General features: G+C 45.6%; 1 protein-coding gene across 1 annotated transcript; it reads left to right on the forward strand.

The window, feature by feature from the left end:
- Positions 1–9,833: 9,833 nt before the first annotated feature.
- On the forward strand, positions 9,834–11,894 carry LOC113019711 (P2Y purinoceptor 14-like). Its single transcript, XM_080299198.1, has 3 exons — positions 9,834–9,938; positions 10,043–10,302; positions 10,921–11,894. Exons 1-3 carry the CDS (start codon positions 9,834–9,836, stop codon positions 11,513–11,515), a joined length of 960 nt encoding a protein of 319 aa, XP_080155324.1. The 3' UTR covers positions 11,516–11,894.
- Positions 11,895–24,473: the final 12,579 nt, after the last annotated feature.

Below are 24,473 nucleotides of genomic sequence, written 5' to 3' on the forward strand. Positions count from 1 at the left end.
GTCCGCCATTACCTGCCCGAAACCGGAAGTGACGTCATTTTCACGGAAATGTAGTTTTTTACCATCAGGGCCTCATGAGCTTATACTGGTGTTTTTAAAAGTTATGTTTGACTTCATGACTTTCTGTGTTGTTTCTGGGATGCTTAGAAGTCAAATTGCACTGCTGGAAATAGTTTGTTTTGATGCATATGCTGCTTTTCTGCAAATTTGCATTATAATATTTATTTTTGTTTTTCCTGCAGTATATAAAAATGGTGTATTTCAAAAATAAAACTATGAAGACACTCAAAATAAATTTCCTGTGGTGGGAAACTAGTTTGTGCAACTTTTTTGTATTTACAGTTTTGAGGGTTAAGCCTCTTAAATTTCTCTAACTAGAAATATATGTTAAAAAAACAAAAGCGATTTTCAATTGTTTTGTAGTTTATTGCACTTTTTTGCAATTTATGTAATTACTGTGCACTTAATGCAACATTGTCTCTGGTGGAGTTGGCTGGTGAGCGACACCCAGCCTCTGGGGAGGCCCTAGAGCAGGGGTGCCCAATCCCGGTCCTCGAGAGCTACTATCCTGCAGCTTTTAGATGCATCCCTACTCCAACACAGCTGCATCAAATGGTTTGATCTCTTCAGCATGCCATCATGTTTGGCAAAGGCCTGATAACAAGCCATTCATTTGATTCAGGTGTGTGGGAACAAGGATGCATCTAAAAGCTGCAGGACAGTAGCTCTCGACGACCGGGATTGGGCACCCCTGCCCTAGAGGGAGCAATTGTCTCAGAGATGTCCAGCTTAAGAGAACCAGCAAAAGCTTATATGAAGTGTGTTCCCTGCTTGTAATGCGGCGGTGAGGATGAAGACTGAATGAATGAGTGAGTAGGCTGCTGAGCTAGTGGCGACTGAACTGAGGGCAGAAGAAACAGTCTTTGAAGCAGTGGCCATAGAAACACCACTAGCATTTTCAGTGGAAACACAGAAAATGGCCCCAGAATAAATCGTCCTTGTTTCTGGCAACGCAGAAACAGTGTCCCTCTCACTCACCACTGCCGGTGGCTTACATGTCCCGACATCCGGCTGTGGGGTGCTACGCCGACGGCGGGAACGTCGCTTTCTTTTCGGAGACGGCTCCGACGGGCCGGGTAATCCCTCGTCCGGCGGTTCGGACGGCACGTACTCCGTGTACTCCGTGGAAGCGAGCGGGCGAGCGGTAGCGGCGGGGGGGTGAAGGTGGAGTTCGTGGAGGATGAAGTTTTGTACCAGCGGGTGCAGTGAGTCCAATAGCCAGGGATAATCGGAAATAAGCTGTTGTAGCCTGGCTTCCAGAATGTAGAGAAACGTTTCTTCCTCATGCTCTAACCACAGGTTGATTAATTTTGAAGCTGAGTCCATTATGAAATTCCGAAGCTCCGTGGGTGGGGTGACTGCCGCTGGATCCATATCTGGCTGGTCCGTACTGTCACGGCGAGTGACAAGAGCCGTGTGGAAGAAATGAAGGAGGGTCCAAATGCAGGCAGTCGTGAAGGTGTGAAGGTGGTTTATTGAATAAACGGCAAAGGGAAAGTGGCAAACGAAGACAAACTATAGTGGAAAACAACTGAACTACAGCGCAGAAACCAGAACAGGAACATGAAGGACGGCGAGCAGAGGCAGACGATGGTAGACAGCAGGGAACACATGGATGAAACATGGTGGATACACAGACGGACCAGCAACTACAATGACAGAGGACACGACTTAAATACACACAGAGAAACACAGGGGAATTACACACAGGTGGTGGACACAGCTGGGAATATTCAACCAGACGAGACAGAGGTAAAACTGAACACACTCGCATGAGATGCAGACCTTCACAATAAAACAGGAAACGAGAACACTACACCAAGACGCACACCTGACACTGAGAGACAGACAGACAGAGAATGACACATGGAACCTGAACTAAACTAAACGTGAGATACAACCGAGAACAAATCCTTAAACATGAATAAACAGAAACATAGAATTCTAATCATCATCATTATAATAATAATACTCATAGCGCCCAAAACCAAACCAATCATTCAAAAATAAACTAAAAATCGAAACTGACCCAGAACCGTGAAAGACATATTATTAAAATTTGGGCTATAATGGTTGTATTGATGTATAGCAACTTGAAATGCTCCCAAAAATGGCACTACAGCATGTAACAATATAATATAAGCTCTGGCGGACTTGGTTCTATGGTAGGTCTTAAAGGGTTAAGGGCCATCAGTCAAACAATACTGTTTGGTCTGGGTCTAAGCATGTTGTGTGTGACGTCTTCTTTTGCTTTGAGGGCCGTGAACAGTTCACACTAGAGTGCGTTTGGTGTCACATTTTATTTGTAGTGTGAACAACCGGACAAGAAAAATCGGATTCGATCAAAAAAACGGAATTAAGCATTATGACCTGCAGTGGGACCGTAGCCTTAGACACCTTTATCCAAAACTCACTGGGTGTAGTAAATCAGTAATTAAACTCAGGTAACCCCTGAAGACTACTGCATTGCCACTGCAAGGTGACAAGTAAATTGGTCGACTGCTTGTCCAGTGAGAGCAGCAAACTCCAGGAAAGACCAATGAATGAATCAATAAGCACAGGAGACCAGTTCAATTATAGCAGAGAGAGGAACCACCAGTAATCAACCTGCAATGGTTAATTACTGCACTGGTGTTAGGTACTAACTTGCATGTTAGTACCTAACACCAGTGCAACAGAACGAGGAAGAGATAATATACAGGGTGACACTGTGAGCTGATCGGCCACAGTAGCAAAATAGCAACAGTAACACTGATGCTGTCTATGTGGGCCTGTGTATGTATTGATTTAACTTTCATATTGTCAGGGTCCTGGGACTGAGCGGCCCAGGGTCCCTGAGCAGTTATGTATTATATTATTATTATTGTTGTGTATTTTGGTGTTGCTCCCCCTTCCCTGTGCTTGTGTATATGTGTGTGTGGGTGGCTGAGCACTTGTTTATAGGCGGCGTCAGGCCTGGAGGGTGTGGCCCTGCAAGGGGACTGGCCACACCTGAAGCAACACACCTGCTGCTGATCAGGCCTCGTCGGGGGAGCTACTTAAGACAATCTTGGAGCTCCCACCGACGCGGGATCATTGCTTGAGACGCCACATTAGTCTTCTGTTCAGTTGAGTTAGTGTGTGTATATGCCCGCAGTTGTATGTGTCCTGACGGCTGCGTCTATTGTTTCCAGCAGGAGGAGCGTGGAAGACACGAGAGCAGCGAGCACCGGGGGGTGCTGACACGGGAGCGGAGAGCACAGAGACACGGACTATTCACGGGGAGACACGACACGGGAGTCTGGGAAAACACGGGGATTTATTGTTACCTTGTTGCACACTGTAAATAAACACACTGTTTATACATAGAGCACCGCGCCTGGGTCCTCCTTCCCCACGGTCTGCCAGCCAGACCGTGACACATATAGATCTTGATGAAGACTGACATCTATGACTCTGACTTTAAATCTCACCCAAAAGCCAGAGGGGCCTCTGCCACTGCTGTGCCAGCAACATCCTGCAAAATGTGTGTTTTAGTAAAAAAAGACAGATATAAGGATCAAGATGAAGATGAAGATGGGGCTGGTGTGGGTGGTTTAGATGGCTGACTGATGCAGTTAAAATAGAAGATAACATCAAACTGTTATGGTCTGGAGTCTAGTGACTCCGTGGTTATGTTTGTGTTTATTAATATTCACAATTTTAACTTGTTTCCTGGTTATTTGTTAATTATTTCCAGTGTTAGGTGTTCTCTCTGCATCTCTTGTGTTTCTTGTGTTGTGTCTAGTGTCCCTGGTTTGATGTTTGTCCTTATTTTACTTTGACAGTCCTGTGCCCTGCATCAGTGTATTGTTTTGCTTCTTCCTGCTCGTGTCTGATTTGTGTCAGCTGTGTCTCCCTCCCATTTCCTCATTTTCCCTTTGTGCATATTTGTTATGTGTGTTTACCTCTGTTCTTCATCTCCATCTGTGTTTCCTTCATGTTTCATGTCTCATTACTTTGTAGTGTTGTGTAAAGCCAATAATAAAGGCTAGCTTTTTTTTTAACATACACCTTCACACCATTTTGTGTGTGCTTGGGTCCTCATTCTCATCATGAGGTCATCTGAGAAAAATGGCATATATCACAACTGATCAGAAAATTTCATGCCTGTATTAGAAACATGTTGGCCCTATTTAGCAGGGAAGACAAGCAGGAAATAAGTCAGAGTGCCTGTTAGTGGTGTGATCACTGTGTGTTTCCTGATGTGCAGCAATACTGTTAAACCAGATGGGCATAACTACTCAAGCAGCTTTACTTGCTCACTGAAAACTGCAGAAACAGAGGTGAGTCTTGCTGGTTGATCATCCTTAAATTGTTTGAACTTCTACATATTTCATGCTTACCGTATTTTCACGACCATAAGGCGCACTGTGCTAAAAGGCGCAGTCTCAGTTATGTGTGCCCTTACTGTATTTAACACACACATAAGGCGCACTGGACCATAGGGCGCATACAAGTACCGTATGCGTATTTAAAAATAAAGCGGGAGCAAACCTGAGTTCGGTACCTTACTCACATTTTTATTACCAGTAATCGTCATCATCAACAACACACAAGCATACAAGTGTGCATATTTAACAATAAAGCAGGAGCAAAACAAAGTTTGGTACTCACATTTTTATCATCAATCAAACCCATCGAAGTCCTCATCCTCTGTGTCTGAATTGAACAGCTGCGCTAAATCTCCATCAAACATGCCAGGTTCACTTTCTTCACTGTCAGAGTCACTTTCCGTGCCGTGCGGCTCCTCGGAAATGATGCCGGCTTTTGCGAAAGCTCGAACAACAGTGCCAGCAGACATGTTAGCCCAAGCATCTACAATCCATTCGCAAATTGTGGCGTAACTCGCCCGGCGCTGCCTTCCACTCTTGGTGAAACTGTGGTCTCCACCGGTCATCCATCGCTCCCAGGCCGCTCGCAGCCTTACTTTGAACGGGCGGTTCACACCGATGTCCAGCGGTTGGAGTTCCTTTGTCAGGCCTCCCGGAATGACAGCAAGCTCACAGTTCATTTGTTTCATTAGTTTTTTCACATCGGCTGTGAGATGGGCACGCATAGAGTCACAGATCAACAGCGATGGTGATGCGTGGAAAAAACCACCTGGTCTCCTTACATACATCTCCCTCAGCCACTCTTTCATCATTTCCTCATCCATCCAGCCCTTTTCATTTGCCTTAATGATGATTCCTGCTGGAAACTTCTCTTTAGGCAAAGTCTTTCTCTTAAAAATCACCATAGGCGGCAGCTTCTGTCCATTAGCATGGCAGCCAAGCACAACAGTGAAAGAAGACTTTTCGTGCCCCGTTGTGCGTATCGCTACCGTGCTGGTCCCCTTCTTCTCCACAGTGTGACTCACCGGGATGTCAAAAGTGAGCGGGACCTCGTCCATGTTTGTGATGTGGCTGGGCTGGATGTGTTTGTCGCCGATGTGTTTGCTGCAGTAGGAGCGGAAGATGGCCAGCTTTTCCTTATAATCCGCTGGAAGTTGCTGCACTACCGTAGTCCTGGTCCGGATGGAAAAATGGCACCGTTTCATAAAAAGTGAAAGTGAAACTGCTTTTAGCCGAATGGTGACCGTCGAAACGCTTCTCCCGCTCGCTCTTTGCTCGATGATCCACCGCTCGAGTCTTTCCTCCAACTCGGGCCACCTCGCCTTATGTCCGCGGAAACTCAGCTGCGTTTTCTTGACCTGCCGGAGCTTGTTTTCCAGCTTCCTCCATTTGCGAACCATCGATTCGTTAATCTTAAATTCTCTCGCCGCTGCTCGATTTCCATGTTCCTCCGCGTAGCTGATGGCCTTCAGTTTAAACTGTGCTTCATAAGCGTGTCTCGTTGCCATTTTCAGGGTTGCGCCCACACTTCACCCTTTAGCGTTCTCATGGTGTTCTCTACTACGTCCTCCTTACAACACACAGGGCGCACTGCGCTATAGGGCGCGCCGTACTTTTTGAAGAAAATCTAAGACTTTTAAGTGCGCCTTATGGTCGTGAAAATACGGTAGCTTAAAAGATCACTGTTAGTGACTACTGACACCCGGAATAGAAATACTCTACACAGCTGCATCAGCATTACAAGTGGCCTCTGCCAATGTGCAAAATCTAAGATCTAATAAACTAATATCTAATATTTGGTATTTTGTGAGGAAATCACTTTCCTCTTCTTGGCATGCTTTCTGATGATCATAAATATTTGGATACAACTTTTGTTTACACTTCTGGGTGAAACACAAATGAAATGCCAGTATGAAACTTTGTCCAACATATGTGACTACTTAACACCTCCTTGCTCCGATTCCGTATGTGAAAGTATCATCTGTATAGACACGCTTTATATATCATCACACAGACTGTGCAGCAATCCCATGTTACAAGCTCTTGATAAGAAGAACATGTTGTAGACCTGGACATATGCAGACAGGATTATAACCAGTTATATGTTGTTATACATGATACCTTGTAATGCTCAGAGTAAAGAATTGTCTTGGTCCATGTTGAAATGATTGTTACGATTAGACTCGTGAGAGGAAGTGATTCATTTTTGCTTCCATAAATATAAACTGTACATGAAAGATGACATCACTAATGATTTCTATACTTGCATGTTAAGCTCTCAACTTTGCTTTTAATGCTGCAAGACTGTAGGGTGCATCATATAGAAAGCAAACTGAGACAACTGTTGTGAACTGAATTTAGTCAAACTGTCAGCAAACTCCCCCAGAAAGCTCCATGTATTAAAATTACTGTCTTAAAAAGAGATGCAGTAGAGTTCAAAAGAATATTTAAAATTAGTTTGACTTTCTCTCAGTGAATCGCTACCTTATCATGTTGGAGGGGTTTGTGTGTCCCAGGGATCCCAGGGGCTATGTTGTCTGGGGGCTTTTGCCCCCTGGTAGGGTCTCCCATGGCAAATTGGTCCTATGTGAGGGACCAGACAAAGAGCGATTCAGAAGACCCTTATGAAGAGAACATCGAGGGAACAGTTTACCCTGCCCGGGATAGGGTTACCGGGGCCCCGCCCTAGAGCCAGACCCGGGGAGGGTGCCCGAGGGCGAGCGTCTGATGGCCGGGCCTTAGGACAGCCCGAAGAGGAGACATGGGCCCATCCTCCCGCGTGGGTAACGACAGCGAGACCTGGAGGGGCGTGATTGAACGGCCTCCCTGACCCGAACCCGAGCGGTGTTTTGTTATTGGACTTCTTTGCAAATCACAGTTTGGCCATAACGAACACCTTGTTCGAACATAAGAGTGTCCATAAGTGGCACGTGGCACCAGGACTCTCCTAAGCCGCAAGTCAATGATCGATTTTGTAATCGTATCACCAGACCTGCGACCATATGTTCTGGACACTCGGGTAAAGAGAGGGGCTGAGCTGTCAACTGATCACCACCTGGTGGTGAGTTGGATCAGGTGGCGTGGGAGGACACTGGACGGACACTCGGGTAAAGAGAGGGGCTGAGCTGTCAACTGATCACCACCTGGTGGTGAGTTGGATCAGGTGGCGTGGGAGGACGCTGGACGGGTCCCGGTGCACCTAAACACGTAGTGAGGGTGTGATGGGAAGTTCTAGCAGAGACCCCAGTCCGCGAGATCTTCAACGCACACCTCCGGCAGAGCTTCAACAGCATTCCGAGGGAGACTGGGGACATTGAGTCCGAATGGACCATGTTCAGCGTCTCCATTGCCGAAGCTGTTGCATTGCGCTCCGGCCGCAAGGTGGTTGGTGCCTGCCGTGGTGGTAATCCCCGAACCAAATGGTGGACACCAGAGGTGAAGGGAGCCACCAGGCTGAAGAAGGAGTCCTATCGGGCTTTGTTAGCCTGTGGGACTCCGGAGGCAGCCGACAGGTATTAAGAGGCCAAGCGGAATGAGGCTCGGGCAGTGGCTGAAGCAAAAACTCGGATGTGGGAGGAGTTCGGAGAGGCCATGGAAAACGACTTTCGGACTGCCTCGAAGAGATTCTGGCAAATCATCAGGCGTCTCAGGAGGGGATAGCCGTGCTCTACCTGCACTGTGTATAGTGCTGGCGGAGCGCTGCTGACGTCGACTGAGAAAATTGTCAAGTGGTGGAAGGAATACTTCAAGGACCTCCTTAATCCCACTGACGCGTCTTCCGAGGAGGAAGCAGAGTCTGGGGATGAGGGGAAAGACCCGCCAATTTCCGGGGGCGAGGTCACTGAGGCAGTTAAACAACTCCTTGGTGGCAGAGCCCCTAGTGTTGATGAGGTCTGCTCCGAGTTCCTGAAGGCCCTGGACATTGTAGGGTTGTCCTGGTTGACACGCCTCTACAATGTTGCGTGGAGATCAGGGGCAGTACCCCTGGACTGGCAGACCGGGGTGGTGGTCCCCATCTTTAAGAAGGGAGACCGGAGGGTGTGTTCCAAGTACAGGGGGATCACACTCCTCAGCCAAAAGTCTATGCCAGGGTGGTGGAAAGGAGAGTTCGTCCGCTAGTCGAACCTCGGATACAGGAGGAACAATGCGGTTTTCGTCCTGGTCGCGGAACACTGGACCAGCTCTTTATCCTCTCGAGGTTACTTGAGGGTGCATGGGAGTTTGCCCAACCAGTCTACATGTGTTTTGTGGACTTGGAGAAGGCATCCGACCATGTCCTTCGAGGTGTCCTGTGGGAGGTGTTGCGGGAGAATGTGGTGTCTGGCCCATTGCTATGGGCCATTCAATCCCTATACAACCGTTGCAAGAGCTTAGTTTGCATAAGTCGGACTCGTTCCCGGTGGGTGATGGGCTCCGCCAGGGCTGCCCTTTGTCTCCGGTTCTGTTCATAATTTTTATGGACAGGATTTCTAGGTGCAGCCAAGTGGCGGAGGGCTTTCATTTAGGTGGCCTCAGAATCTCATCTCTGCTTTTTGTGGATGATGTGATTCTGTTGGCTTCATCGGGTGAGGGCCTCCAGCTCGCACTGGAACGCTTTGCAGCCGAGTGTGAAGCAGCGGGAATGAGGTCAGAAACTCCAAATCTGAGGCCATGGTTCTTAGCCGGAAATGGGTGGAGTGCCCACTCCGGGTCGGGGATGAGTTCCTGCCCCAAGTGGATGAGTTCAAGTATCTCGGGGTCTTGTTCGCGAGTGATGGGAGAAGGGAGCCGGAGATCGACAGACGGGTTGGTGCTGCAGCTGCAGTGATGCGAACGCTGCACTCATCCGTCATGGTGAAGAGGGAGCTGAGTGTAAAAGCGAAGCCCTCAATTTACCGGTCGATCTACATCCCTACCCTCACCTATGGCCACGAGCTGTGGGTAGTGACCGAAAGAACGAGATCGCGGATACAAGCGGCAGAAATGACCTTCCTCCGAAGGATGGCCGGCCTCTCCCTTAGAGATAGGGTGAGAAGTTCTCAGAGTAGAGCCGCTGCTCTTCCACATCGAAAGGAGTCAGCTGAGGTGGTTCGGGCATCTGACAAGGATGCCTCCTGGGCGCCTCCTGGGTGAGGTGTTCTGGGCATGTCCCACCGGGAGGAGGCCCTGGAGCAGACCCAGGACACGCTGGAGAGATTATATCTCTCGGCTGGCCTGGGAAAGCCTTGGTGTTTCCCCGGATAAGCTGGAGGAGGTGGCTGGGGAGAGGGAGATCTGGGCCTCTCTGCTTAGGCTGCTCCCCCCGCGACCCGGCCGGATAAAGCGGATAAAGATGGATGGATGGATAGTTTGACTTTGTTTTGTTTAACAATAAAATTAGACTATGATGGTAAAGCCATTCAAAGAGAGAATAAAGTGGATTTTTTTTTCAGCTGAAGAAGCATGGCTGACTCAACAAATGGGACTTCATCTTTCAACCAGACCTGTGATCCAGTTGTCCCATCACTGAACCCTTTCTTTGTACTGGTCTACAGTCTGGTGTTTCTGGTAAGTTTCCAATCTTCAGTGCTGTGTTAGAAATTGCTTTAAGTTTCTCAAAGCACTGTATGTACCAAGGTTCTCATCTCCTCACCCTCTCTCTGTCTCTTCAGGTAGGTTTACTCCACAATGGCTTCATCCTAAAGTTTTACATTGGTCAAGCTCAGCAGCAGGAGTCAAACAGTTTGATGGTCTACCTGAAGAACCTGACAGCTGCTGACTTCCTGCTCTGCCTCTCTCTGCCACTGCGCATCGCCCACTATGGTAGCAAGTCATTCATCATTCAAAAGGTCTACTGCAGCTTTGGAGCTTCTGCCTTCTACATGAACATGTATGCCAGCATCATATTCATGTGTTATATCGCTGCCAACAGGTGAGGAACCTTTACATATTTCCCACTACAGTTCATGACAGTGTTAATGGCTAAAACCCCTGCATTGCTGGTCAAGGTGTAGACATATCATTTTATATTTCCCACTCGGTCCTCAGCTTCCCCCACTCTCTCCGACAGACTTTTTATGTCCTCCTTTATCTTATCGAGTTTGCCGCCCAGTTCCTGCTGTAGCGTGTTGTCTTCTCTCAGCCTTTCGTTATCTTGTTTCATTTCTGATTTCGAGGACTCGATAGCTTTTAATAGCTCTCCAGCCGAGTCGCTAATTATACTGTTGGGGCTCGTGCAAGCTTGTCCTGTTGCATTGTTAGTATTAGTTTTTGCGGCTTTGTCCTGTCCCCTTGGCATTTTGGCCTCCGTTTGCCTTATTCCTCACCAACTACGTTCGCCTTACTCAGTTGAGTTGTCTGTTAACGAGTTTTCAGTGTTTTCTATTCCTGATTGTAAGGAGCAGCCACCAAACACGTCCACTCACTGCACCATGACACCTAAAAACAGTGTAGACATATCATTTTAACTTGATAATGACCTTTGCGAATGTGGTACCACTGTGACTGCTTCGTGAAGTTATCTACTGTCTCCTTTGTCTTCTCTCTTCAGGTATCTTAAAATCGTCCATCCTTCAGGAACTCATGTCCTGCAGTCAGTGCAAACTGCGCACATCATCTCCATGGTCACTTGGGTTTGTCTCCTGGCTCCATCAGTTACTTATAGCATCCTCTTTTTCATCACCCAGAAACCCCTGACTTTTACCCCAAGCCGTTGTTGGCCCCTCTTCAGTGCATCAATCAGCCTATTCTTCAAAATCCTCCACACCATCTGTGCCATCATCTTCCTCTTGGTCTTCATATCCCTGGTCTTCTTCTACCACGGCATCTCCCGCAGGGTGTTGCAGGCACAGCAGAGGCAGCTGGCCTCCTCCAATGCTGAGAAGCTGGTGAAGTCTCGCAGGAACATGTTGGTGCTGGTCAGCATCTTCTGTGTTTGTTTTGTGCCCTATAATCTGGTTCGTCTTCCTGTCACTTTTCTGTGGACCAGTTGCTCTGCGGGTCCAGTATTGTTCTACTTGGAGGAGGTGGCCACCATGATGTCAGTTTTCAACATCTGTCTGGACCCTCTTGTTTACTTTTTCCTCTGTAAGTCTTTTTGGGATCAGATGAGCCAGAGCATTGCATCAGTGGGGACCAACATCTAACAAGCAACCAAGAATAGCAAGAGCAGGAGCAAGAGAGCAAGTGGACATTGTTATAGCAAAAAGTTAAATCAATGAGCTTTAAGGAAAAGTTTGACATTTTAGTTCAGTGAAACCAGTGTCATGTATCCCAAGTCCTCATGAACCACAGGAGTTTGTACTGAGCTCAGAGATCAATAGAAGGCTGATCTCAGCACAAACCCACTCCCACACAAACAACATCAGTCTTCATGTGTCAGCTTTTTTCTATTCAGTCTTTAGGGTGTTCTCATATCCTGCTGATGTAACACAAAATCAAAAACCATTTTTTGTCCTCATGGGACAGTTAATATCTGTATAAAACTCTTTAACTTCACTTTATCAGTTACATAGACAGGGCAACAGTAGCACATTAGAGTATCTATTTATATGTATGTATGATGCACACGTATAACCACAGCAGCTATTTCCTGCTCCTGCTACAGCAAGATTTCTCATCACAGAGCTAATAATAAAGTGTATATAGTGTTACAAAGTGTGTGTCTGTTTGGTACCTTGTGTTTTAATATCTGTTGTTATTTATGAACAGGAAAGATGATCACAGAGCTGTAGGAACCTGGTGACACTTACAAACATTTAGTTTTTTTAAATAATGCTTCATGGGGCATCTGTGCTGTATTATCTCAGCCAGGGTTTTATTCACACTCTACTGAGTAAAAGAGAAAAGAAGAAGAGAAATGGCTTGATGTTTTGTGTTAGGAGAACGTGGTTAGATGAGTTTAAGTGAAGAATTGGACAATAAATAGAATAAATAATAAAAGATGTAAAATATATAAATAAAAAAGAATCAAGTCATATATGTCAGTAGCTGCCTGGTTAAGATAAGATGAGAGATAAGATAAGATGACCTTTATTAGTCCCACAGGTGGGAAATTTGTTTTGTTACAGCAAAAGTGCAAAGTTATGTAGCAGAAATTAGAAAACACTGGAATGCAATAAAATACAATAGAATAAAATAAAATACTATATACAACAGAATAAAATAGAATAATATATACAATAGAATAAAATAGAAATACAAATACTACATACAACTGAGTAAGAAAATACAAAAATACAACTTCGTCAGAAGATGAATTGTACAAGAATTGCACATATAGCAGTCTTATTTCACGTGTGAGGGTTTGATCAGCTGCAAAAGTCTTTGTTGTGGAGTCTGACAGCAGTGGGTAGACCTGCAAAATCTCTCTGTCCCACAACGTGGGTGCTGCAGTCTCGCACTGAAGGAGCTGCTCAGTGCTGTCAGAGTCTGCTGCATGGGGTGGGAGATGTTATCCAACAGGGATGACATCTTAGCCACCATTCTCCTGTCACTCACCACCTCCACTGGGTTCAGAGGGCATCCTAGAACAGAGCTGGCCCTTCTGATCAGCCTGTTCAGTCTCTTCTTGTCCCCAGCAGAGATGCTGCCGCCCAGGCAGACCACACCATAGAAGATGGCTGAGGCCACCACAGAGTCATAGAAGGTCTTCAGGAGTGGGCCCTCCACTCCAAACGACCTGAGTCTCCACAGCAGGTACAGCCTGCTCTGCCCTTTCCTGTAGAGGGCGTCTGAGTTATGAGTCCAGTCCAGTTTGTTGTTCAGATGAACACCAAGGTACCTGTAGCTGTCCACAGCCTCAATGTCCATACCTTGGATGTTCAGTGGTTGCAGTGGAGGATGTTCAATTCAATTCAATTCAATTCAATTTTATTTATATAGCGCCAAATCACAACAAAAGTCGCCTCAAGGCGCTTCATAGATACAGAGAAAAACCCAACAATCATATGACCCCCTATGAGCAAGCACTTTGGCGACAGTGGGAAGGAAAAACTCCCTTTTAACAGGAAGAAACCTCCGGCAGAACCAGGCTCAGGGAGGGGCGGCCATCTGCTGCGACTGGTTGGGGTGAGAGAAGGAAGACAGGATAAAGACATGCTGTGGAAGAGAGACAGAGGTTAATAACAGATTTGATTCAATGCAGAGAGGTCTATTAATACATAGTGAGTGAGAAAGGTGACTGGAAAGGAAAAACTCAATGCATCATGGGAATCCCCCGGCAGCCTACATCTATTGCAGCATAACTAAGGGAGGATTCAGGGTCACCTGGTCCAGCCCTAACTATATGCTTTAGAAAAAAGGAAAGTTTTAAGCCTAATCTTAAAAGTAGAGATAGTGTCTGTCTCCTGAATCCAAACTGGAAGCTGGTTCCACAGAAGAGGGGCCTGAAAACTGAAGGCTCTCCCTCCCATTCTACTTTTAAATACTCTAGGAACAACAAGTAGGCCTGCAGAGCGAGAGCGGAGCGCTCTAATAGGGTGATATGGTACTACAAGGTCATTAAGATAAGATGGGGCCTGATTATTTAAGACCTTGTATGTGAGGAGCAGGATTTTGAATTCAATTCTGGATTTAACAGGAAGCCAATGAAGGGAAGCCAAAACAGGAGAAATATGCTCTCTCTTTCTAGTCCCTGTCAGGACTCTTGCTGCAGCATTTTGGATTAGCTGAAGGCTTTTCAGTGAGTTTTTTGGACATCCTGATAATAATGAATTACAGTAGTCCAGCCTGGAAGTAATAAATGCATGAACTAGTTTTTCAGCGTCACTCTGAGACAGGATATTTCTAATTTTAGAGATGTTGCGCAAATGGAAGAAAGCAGTCTTACATATTTGTTTAATATGTGCGTTGAAGGACATGTCCTGGTCAAAAATGACTCCAAGGTTCCTCACCGCGTTACTGGAGGCCAAGGTAATGCCATCCAGAGTAAGAATCTGATTAGATACCATATTTCTAAGATTTTCAGGGCCGAGTACAATAACCTCAGTTTTATCTGAATTAAGAAGCAGAAAGTTAGCGGCCATCCAGGTCTTTATGTCTTTAAGACATTCCTGCAGTTTAACTAATTGGTGTGTGTTATCTGGCTTCATGGACAGATAGAGCTGGGTGTCATCTGCATAGCAGTGAAAATGTATGCTATGTCTTCTAATGATACTGCCTAAGGGAAGCATGTATAATGTAAACAGAATTGGTCCTAGCACTGAACCCTGTGGAACTCCATAATTAACCTCAGTGTGTGAAGAGGACTCTCCATTTACATGCACGAATTGGAGTCTATTGGATAGATATGATACAAACCACTGCAGCGCAGTACTTGTAATACCTACAGCATGTTCTAATCGCTCTAATAGGATATTATGATCAACAGTATCGAACGCTGCACTGAGGTCTAGCAGGACAAGCACAGAGATGAGTCCACTGTCAGAGGCCATAAGAAGATCATTTGTAACCTTCACTAAAGCTGTTTCTGTGCTGTGCTGAGCTCTGAAACCTGACTGAAACTCTTCAAATAAACCATTCCTCTGCAGATGATCTGTTAGCTGTTTGACAACTACTCTTTCAAGGATTTTTGATATGAAAGGAAGGCTGGAGATTGGCCTATAATTAGCTAAGACTGCTGGGTCTAGAGATGGCTTTTTGAGTAAAGGTTTAACTACAGCCAGCTTGAAGGCCTGTGGTACATAGCCGATTATTAGAGATAGGTTGATCATATTTAAGATTGAAGAATTAATTAATGGCAGGACTTCTTTGAGCAGTTTTGTAGGAATGGGGTCTAAAAGACACGTTGATGGTTTGGAGGAAGTAATTATTGAAGTTAACTCAGAAAGATCAATTGGAGAAAAAGAGTCTAACTTAATATCAATGGTACTAAGAGTAACTGTAGATAATATTACATCTGTAATGTAAAGGATGTTTGTGCCTGCGGAAGTCTATCACCAGCTCCTTGGTTTTACTGGCGTTGATCTGGAGGTAGTTCAGCTGGCACCAGTCCACAAAGTCTTGAGTCAGTCCTCTGTACTCCTTGTCGTCCCCATCAGTGATGAGGCCGACTATTGCAGAGTCATCAGAGAACTTCTGCAGGACATAACGAGGACTTCTGGTTATGAGATAAACAACTAATAAACCTAAACATTACATCAAAGTACCACAAGTGCAGCTCAGTGATGTTTCATTTTTAACACTAGGCTGATGTTTCATAGACAGAGTGCTGTACCAAACTGCACACTTTCACAAAAGTTTTCATTTGAAACTGAGGGAGGAAGCCGTTTTATTCATGGTACTGTGACATTGTGGGTCAGCTTATGTGATATTTTTTTCTCATAAACTGGGGAAGTCAACATTTAGGAATGAACAAAATGGAGGAATTATTGAGTCCACTACAATATGTCCTTTCATCAATATAAAACTGTCCCCAAAACCCTTTTTATGAGTTTAAATGTGATCGATCTAATGCGTTTATTAACTTTTCTTCATTCTATCATTTGTATTGATTTAAACAAAACACACAACCCATGGTTCTGGATTTGGGTTTACTGATCTGCAAGTTTACTGCCTTTGGCTCACTGAAGGAGTCTACCTGTCCAAGAACTGGTGTCCAGTGAGTGGTCTCTAACTGGTCCATCCAGGCCCCAGACCTGAGTACATATATACAGTGTGTATTTTGTATATCGTGTTATCATAAAAATAGCAAAAACAGAAAAAAAAAGCAAGTAGGCATTCATGGACAAGGGATGAGAACAGCTCGCTGTTTGAATGCTACAATCCGAGTAACCCCAGTGGAGGCGGTTCCATGAATAGGATGTGGACCTTATGGATTTTTTGACACCCAACATGTGGACTAACCTTGAAATAACTAGTAGCTCAGTGTACCAACAAGAAGTTCCAAGACGTAACTGGTATCACAATTGGAGCTTTATAAAGTACAATACAAATGCCAGGGCATGGGCGACCCAGGATATCATGTAAGGTGATCATGCTCTCTGAGAGAATAGTGGTTCAGACACTCACCAGTCTTCAGCCTCCATCCTTTTGCTTAACATAGTCTTAGGTCATCGTAGTTCAGTGGCTCCCAAACTTCTTTTGCTTGGACCCCCTTTGTTTTACAAGAAAAATGTTTGTGCCCCCCCCACCACTTAAACACCCCCCCCCCCACCCCCCCAAACACCTTCCCAGACGCCTTAATGCCCACTCACACCATGGGCCATCTGACCTCAGGAAATCTCATAATAGGGTGAGCTCAGCTGAAACCCTGGCTGATTGTGACCCACACCCGTTTTCACACCTCGGCTCATGTGATTAGGTAGAGGATCATCAGGGGGTCCTTTGTCCCTCTATGGGAGGACACTGCCACAGGGTTTAAATCTGGGACTCTACACCATTTGACCTTAGAACTGACGCTATTCTTTCCAAGTTCCTTAGACTACGATGACCTGGATGACTGAGAACCTTCACGGACATATCTTGGCACTTGTGCAGGTGAAGCCAGGGAGGATATGCTTCATCATATTCTCTAGTCTTTGACTTGGAAGGCAGTCGGTTTGGAAACTTATTTGGCGACGTTTCATCGGTTTGCGTTTGTGTGGGAGCCCCGTCAAAAACCTGTCCATTATGCTAGCAGTGTCCAAGCATTCTTTTTTTTTCTTTTCATACCGTGCCCCCCCCTTAACAGCCATCTCCGAAAACGTTAGAGCACTTATGGAAATATGTGATGTCTGATGAATCGAGCAGATATTTGAAGTTTACACAGCACTAATCTCGCATGAAAATATCTTAAAAGTTTATTTTGTGACTCAGAAAGAGTAATATTTCAAACTCCGCCACTGCCTCATTTGAGTTTTGGACGAAATGCATTTTGGGATATTGCATTTCGTCATTTCGAGCTGATTGGAGACCAGAACAGCAAATCAGATTTTTTGCATCCAAGTCTGTGATTGGCTGGTTTTGTGGCACAAATATAACGGTGTACAGAAAGAGTTGAGCGTGCACGGGCAGAAATGTTGAGAGCGCGCGCAACACATTGCGAGCCATCACAAATACAAAAACTGAGCGAGAGGGGCTGTTGTGTGTGTGTGGATAATAGCAAACACTGAAATACATTTTTTGCACGCAGCAATGAAGTTTGTTCACTCAAATTCAGCTTCTCTTCGCTCAAAATAAATTTCTCCTCAAAATGCAACACAAACTTTTTTTTATGTGCGCTCAATTTTTTTTTTTACGTGCGTTCAGAATAGTGGCACATAGCGCCATAGTTGAATGGCTGCTGCTTATCAAGCATGACAGACAGTGTTCATACAACCCGTAGCATTGCAAAGGGTTTCTGGAGGGGTAAAACATATAAAGTCCGTCTCTCTCCATGTATTCGCATGCAAGCACGTTGCTCCCATAAATCACAGAGAGGGCAGTGGTGCACACTAGTGACATCATATGTGCTAATGTTATGCTATGTTAGCATAACATTAGCACAGTGACGCTGGATGAAAGCCAACTTTTCTTCCACTCGATAAAAGTTAACGTGAGGGGTTCTGGTGGTCAGGGACAAATGCAATCGCATAGCAGGATGCTATACATTGCTATACATTGTTATATATATATTGTACATTTTATATATATATATATATAGGTTTTTCCCTTTTTTTTTTTTTTTTTTTTTTTTTGCCTGTCCAGTTTGGCTCTTTTGCCATCAGAATTATTGTCTAAAGGCAAAGAAAGATGCCCAACGGATTTACTTTACCAAATTGACCATCCCAGCCTTGCAGTAATGGTCCATTTGATTCACCTTTTATTGTTTATTTTATTTTCACTTACTGAATACGGGAAAGACTTGACTGGGGGAAAGAAGGGGAGAAAGAAAGAGGGAAAGAGAAACAGCTGAGAAGAGGGACAGGGGAGAAGGGCAAAAGACAAAAACCAACAGAATGAGCAGAGAAAAAAAAAAGAAATAAAAAATGCATATATCAATCACCTGGATCACCTGCTGAGAAAGAAAAAAGAAAACAAGCAGAAGAGAACAAGAGTATTAGAATAAACAGCATCCATCTTCATCCGCTTTATCCGAGGCCGGGTCGCGGGGGCAGCAGCCTAAGCAAAGAGGCCCAGACCTCCCTCTCCCCAGCCACCTCCTCCAGCTTATCCGGGGGAATATCAAGGCGTCACAATGATATATGGGAATATGACAGTAAATACTAAATATTAAACATTATTGTGCAGCACATAAGATCAACAGAACACAGTGTGCTTTGAGGTAGGAGCCAAAAAGGGTGTAGTTTGTCGGTGTGATCACCCGTGTGTACACCTGTGAGCATGGACGCGCTTGTTATTTTAAAAGGTTCCTTCATGTAATGATCTGCTAGAGGGTGTGGGAGGGGGCCACAGCCCCGTCCTCCAGGGCATGAAGCAGGTATGGAGGAGATCAAAACTCCAGACATCCAGAGGCCCCCAGAACACAAGAGACCAAGGAAGACCAACAGAGGGGCAGCCGCGCCACTGTCCCAGAAAGAGCTGAGGAGAGTCCCAGATGAGGGCTCACTCAGCAGCCGCGGAGCAGAAGCCAGGGGTGTTGCAGTGACGCGCCCGTGAGCTCCGCCGGCAGCCAGCCGTGCCTGAGTGACCGAGCCCCAGGCCGAGAGGCCGGGGGCACCCCACCTCCGAAGTGGCCCGAGCGAGCCTCAGGCTCCAGGCCCCGATAAGCAGCCACCAAGGAGTGAGCCGGCGTGTACCTGGACGCCCATCCCCGGACACAAAGAACCACCAACGCACCGATGTCTGAGGGAGTCCGCCACTGGCAGGGGAAGTGGTGGTAGGAGGAGATAGGCCTCCAAACCTTGGAGGGCCTAAGATGTCCCCAGAGAGGTGGCGCCTGACACCCAACCTGACATATAGACACAGACATACAGGCACACACAGACACAAACATCCATTCCCACCCTCATGCTCTCATGTGCACTTACTCCACACTCAACCAACGTGGAGACAGACATAAAGAGACGCTGTCCACACGATCACACTCCCCAAGCGTACTCTACAAACCGGGTCTAGGTACCCTTGCCCCTGGAGGGGGAACTGCACCCAGACCCAGGTGGTGTTACCCTTTTCCCTGCGGTGGGGGGAGGCAGACCGTCCCGACTCCGCAGCAGCAGGGAGGCCCCACACTCCAGACCGCAGTCGGACGGCCAACTCCTCCTCATAGCCCCCCCGCTCCAGCAGGTCGCAGAGAATGGGGGTGAGAGAAGACTCCAAACCTCCCTCCACCCGCTCATTGTAGTGTTGATGCATGTGTGTTCTAAGGTGCATTTAAAACCCAGGAGGGCATGGAGCTACCTGCCAGAGAGCAGCAGGTAAGCGCATAGTCCCTCCTGAAAGCCCTCAATGTCTACGTGTATTTAAAACTGAGAGGTGGGCAACGATGCCAGGGATGGGGTGTACACCCTGATGGTACTTTGGATTCCGTGTATCGTGCCCACCCCCAAGATCCTATATGTATGTGTAATGAGAGTGTGAGTAATGTGAATGTCTAAGTTGTGGGATAAAATTGAGGCAGAGGCAGCCAGAAGGGGACAGAGGGGAGGGGGGGGGGGGTAGCCTCCTCTGCACCCTGGTGACATACCCCTACTCCAAGGTCCTGCATGTGTGGGTGGTTGTGGTGGAGCGGGAAGAGGGAGGCAGCTGGAGATGGGAGGGAAGGAAGGGAGGGGCAAGTGACCCCTCCCTGGGGCCAGCTCCCCCGCTGACCCCAGTAGGCACCCCCATACTCCGCGACCCGCCAGGGAAAGGGGGCCCAGGCCCATCCAGACCGGGCCCAGTGCAGCAGCGCCTCCCGGCCCCACAGAGCCCGGGACAGTCCACCCAACCCCACCACAGAGAAAACTGCACCCACCCCACCATCCACTCATCTTCCAGACTACATAAGACAATAAACACCCAGGCTGAGATCTTCCTCCACCTCTCCTGTATCTCCCCCTCCTGCAGAGAGAGCTCCCGAGGAGAGGAAAGCTCCTGCAAGATGTGACAATCTCCCCCACCAGTTGAAGAGCCCCCCAGGTGGCTCGATGCACCGGCGGCACCCTGCTCCAGGGCTGGGCCCCCATGCACCCACCCGCCCACAACCCCGGCAACACATCAACCAGGACCCAAGCCCCCGAGGCCCGGCCCGGGCCCCAGCCCAGAGACGGACTGCCCCCAGAACCTCACGCCCATCCCGGACCCACCCAGGGGCAGCCAGGCTACCAGGTCAGTAACCCACGTCCGTCAGCACAGACCCTCCCCTAGCCCCGCTGCACGCAGCCGCGAGGAAACAGTCACCTGAGAGCCAACAGAGCCCCTAACCAGACATGACCGCTACCCCGGGTTGAGCCCCCCAAGGAAGATGCCTCCGGGGAACCCCCCGACGCCCTAAGCCTGTCCCTACCCCCACACCAATCACAACAGTGAAGGCGGGACCAAACTATGACCCCCCACCCCCACTAGGTGATGGAGCTGATCAAAGGAGCCCAGAGCAATTGATCTGATGTGGTGGCAGAGGCTGTATCAAGACTAATGTAATCTAGTAGATAATTTCTATATTGGTTAGAATTAAGATTATTTTTATTTTTCCAGTTCATGAGGACAGTTTTCTTGGCTATGCATAGGGCAGTGAAAACCATATGGGCGATATTCTTTTCTGAAGTGACATTATCTAAGCTGCCCAACAAACACACTAAGAGGGAAGTTGGAATGTTACATTTCAGACACTTCGATAAGTCTTCACATATCTCGCGCCAAAACTTCTCAACTGGTGGACAGAACCAAAGAGCGTGGATATAATTGTCCGGTGAATTGGTTTGGCAGTGTGAGCAGTTGTTGGTAGACGTAAAGCCCAGCTTGAACATCCGATGACCTGTATAGTGCAGTCTATGTAATAATTTGTATTGAATTATTTGAAGACTGGGATTTCTAATTAGATGAAAGGTTTTTAAGCAAATCTGAGACCAGAAGTTTAGGTCTAAATTAACTGATAAATCCGCTTCCCATTTTGCAATAGGAAGTGATATTGATTCATCTGTTTTAGAAAGCATTCTGTATATTTTGGATAGTAATTTGGAGGTTTTAAGAGTAAGAAACTGAACCACACTTGGTGGTGTTTGTAGTTCAACTTGACCCGGTTTAAATGTCTTTTTTACTATGGATTTAATTTGTTGATATTCTAAAAAATCTTTTCTTGTTGATCCCATATTGTGTAACTAGTCTGTCAAATGAGATAAATTCTGTTCCTTCTAGTATATGTTCTAAATATTTGATTCCTTTACCACTCCAATCTGAAAAGTTTATCATATTATTGTTTTGTAATATGTCAGGGTTGTTCCAGATAGGTGTACGTTTGCATGGGATTAATGAATTTTAGAAACTCCCACCATGCTGTCAGAGAAGAGCTGATGTTGATGCTTTTAAAGCATTCATGTCGTTGGATGTTTGAGCTGATAAATGGTAGGTCTGAGATCTCTAGATTATTGCAAAGTGCTTGTTCTACATCTAGCCAAGGTTCATCTAAGAGGGTATGTTTTAGCCATCCTGAGATAAACTGAAGCCTGTTGGCTAAGAAGTAGTGCTGAAAGTCAGGCAGTTCTAGTCCTCCTTTATCCTTGGTCTTTTGTAGTGTTTTAAGCTTATACGTGGGGGTTTATTTTTCCAAAGGAATTTGGACATACATGAATCTAGCGATCTGAACCAATCTTGTGGCGGTTTAGTTGGGATCATTGAGAATAAATAATTTATTTTTGGTAAGACCATCATTTTTATAGCGGCAACCCTTCCCATGAGTGATATGGGTAGACATTTCCATCTAGCCAGCTCATCTTCTACCTTCTTTAAAAATGGGATATGGTTTAATTTAGTTAGATCTGCAAGCTTGGGAGAAACATTAATACCTAAATATTTTATATTTCCCGATTGCAGTGGTGTAGAAGAGGAATTATGGAGGGAGCAATTAATCGGTAGAACTGTGTGTGAATGTGTGTGTGAATGGGTGGATGACTGGATATGTAAAGCGCTTTGGGGTCCTTAGGGACTAGTAAAGCGCTATATAAATACAGGCCATTTACAGGCCATTTACTGTAGATTTTGACCAGTTAATTGAGTAATCTGATATTCTTGCAAAAGAGTTTATCAATTCAATCACCCCAGAGATATTGGTTTGTGAATTTTGGAGAAAGAGTAACACATCATCCGCATAAAGGCTGATTTTATGTTCCAACGTTCTTGCATTTTATGCCCTTAATTACTGAATTCTGTCTAATTCCTGCTGCTAGTGGTTCAATAAAAATTGCAAACAGTGAAGGGGAGAGTGGGCATCCCTGCCTGGTGCCCCTCAAGAGACAGAAGCTGGAGGATGTCTGGTCATTTGTTCTAACACAAGCTGTTGGGGAATTATATAATATTTTTAACCAGTTTATGAAAGAGGATCCAAAACCAAATTTGTGTAAAGTTGCAAATAGAAATTTCCAGTTAATTCTGTCAAATGCTTTTTCTGCGTCTAAAGAGAATATTGTAGTTTCTAGGTTTTTACTGTATGAGTAGTCTATCAAATTAAGTAATCTACGTGTATTTGTTGATGAGTGCCTACCTTTTATGAAACCAGTTTGGTCCGGATGAATTAAGAGGGGGGTTATTTTCTCCAGTCTCTTTGAGAGAGCTTTGCAGATTATTTTAAGGTCTACATTTATAAGGGATATTGGACGATAGCTTGAGGGATATACAGGGTCTTTGCCTGGTTTTAGCAGGAGATTAATGTTTGCAGAATTCATATTTGATGGAAGTCTGCCCTTTTCTTTAATTTCCAACAACGTTCTGTAGAAAACTGGTGCTAGAATCGACCAGAATTCTTTGTAGAATTCTGCAGGAAAGCCGTCTGGACCTGGAGCCTTATTATTGGGCATACTTATCAGGGCTTCCTGGAGTTCACCTGGTGTCAGTGGTGAATCCAGTGCCATTGCTTGAGTGTCTAATAATTTTGGAAGAGTTATGTTGTCCAAAAACTGATCAATTTCTTTTTTAGATGGGTTTATTTGTGGTGAATATGTGAGAAAAAAGTATATTCCTTACTGGTGGGGTGAAGGGAGCGCCATGCATGGCAAAGACCAAAGTCGCTCATATACTGTTTGATTATATTTATGGACTGCCAATTACGCGGAGTTCCCGCTGTATTGAGCCTATCCATGTCTTCATTTAGTCCAAGGTTGAGGTCGCCTCCAAGAACAAGTGTGCCATCTAAGTGTTCAGAGAGTGCACTGAAAAAACTGTGAAAGAATGAGGGATCATCAACATTTGGACCATATACACTTGCAATACATAGCTTTTTATCAAGTGTAGATAGTTTAATGATTAAGAATCTGCCCTCTGGATCTATAACTGTATCAAGTACTGTGAAATTAATATTTTTATGTATTAAAATTTGTGTTTTTTCCCTTTGTTAATACTGTCCATATGTACATAGCGCTGTAGAATTGTACCCCCCCCCCCTCCCCCCAGTATGTTTACACTGAGTAGGAGATGCTCTGTATCTCATTGTACAACTGTATAGTGACAATAAAGGCATTCTATTCGATTCTATTCTCTAGACACGGGCCAAACTTCAGTCTGGAGAACAACTGAGATTATTCATCCACAATACGAGGTTAGTTATTAATACAGTGCAACAACATGGGAATAGAGCAGCTGCGAGAGAATTCAACATAAATGAATCAATGTTATGGAAGTGGAGGAAGCGCAGTTTTTGGCTTTCACTCACACTAAAACATGCATTTTGCTGCACTGTTTACACTTATTTCTTTTCTTTCTGCTCTTTTATATATTTTGTAAAACTGCAACAAATATTTTATATCAGCAGCAATTTTTCTCAAACTGCTGCATCACAGGTTTCATGCTCTGACCTCCATGTGAAATGAGATAAAAGCTCTTTATCAGTAACTTTTACAACTTCTGGCAGGTTAATGTCTGAACTTTGGAGTGAAACACACCCTTAGTTACAGGAAATAACACCACTGTCTGTAACAAAGTGAATCCACCTTAACACCACCTGTGTGTGTGTGACTGCATTACACTCCCACTGCTGGGAACCTGAACAAGAACCAG

This window comes from Astatotilapia calliptera, chromosome 3 (genome assembly GCF_964374335.1).
Source record: "Astatotilapia calliptera chromosome 3, fAstCal68.1, whole genome shotgun sequence".
NCBI lineage: Eukaryota > Metazoa > Chordata > Actinopteri > Cichliformes > Cichlidae > Astatotilapia > Astatotilapia calliptera.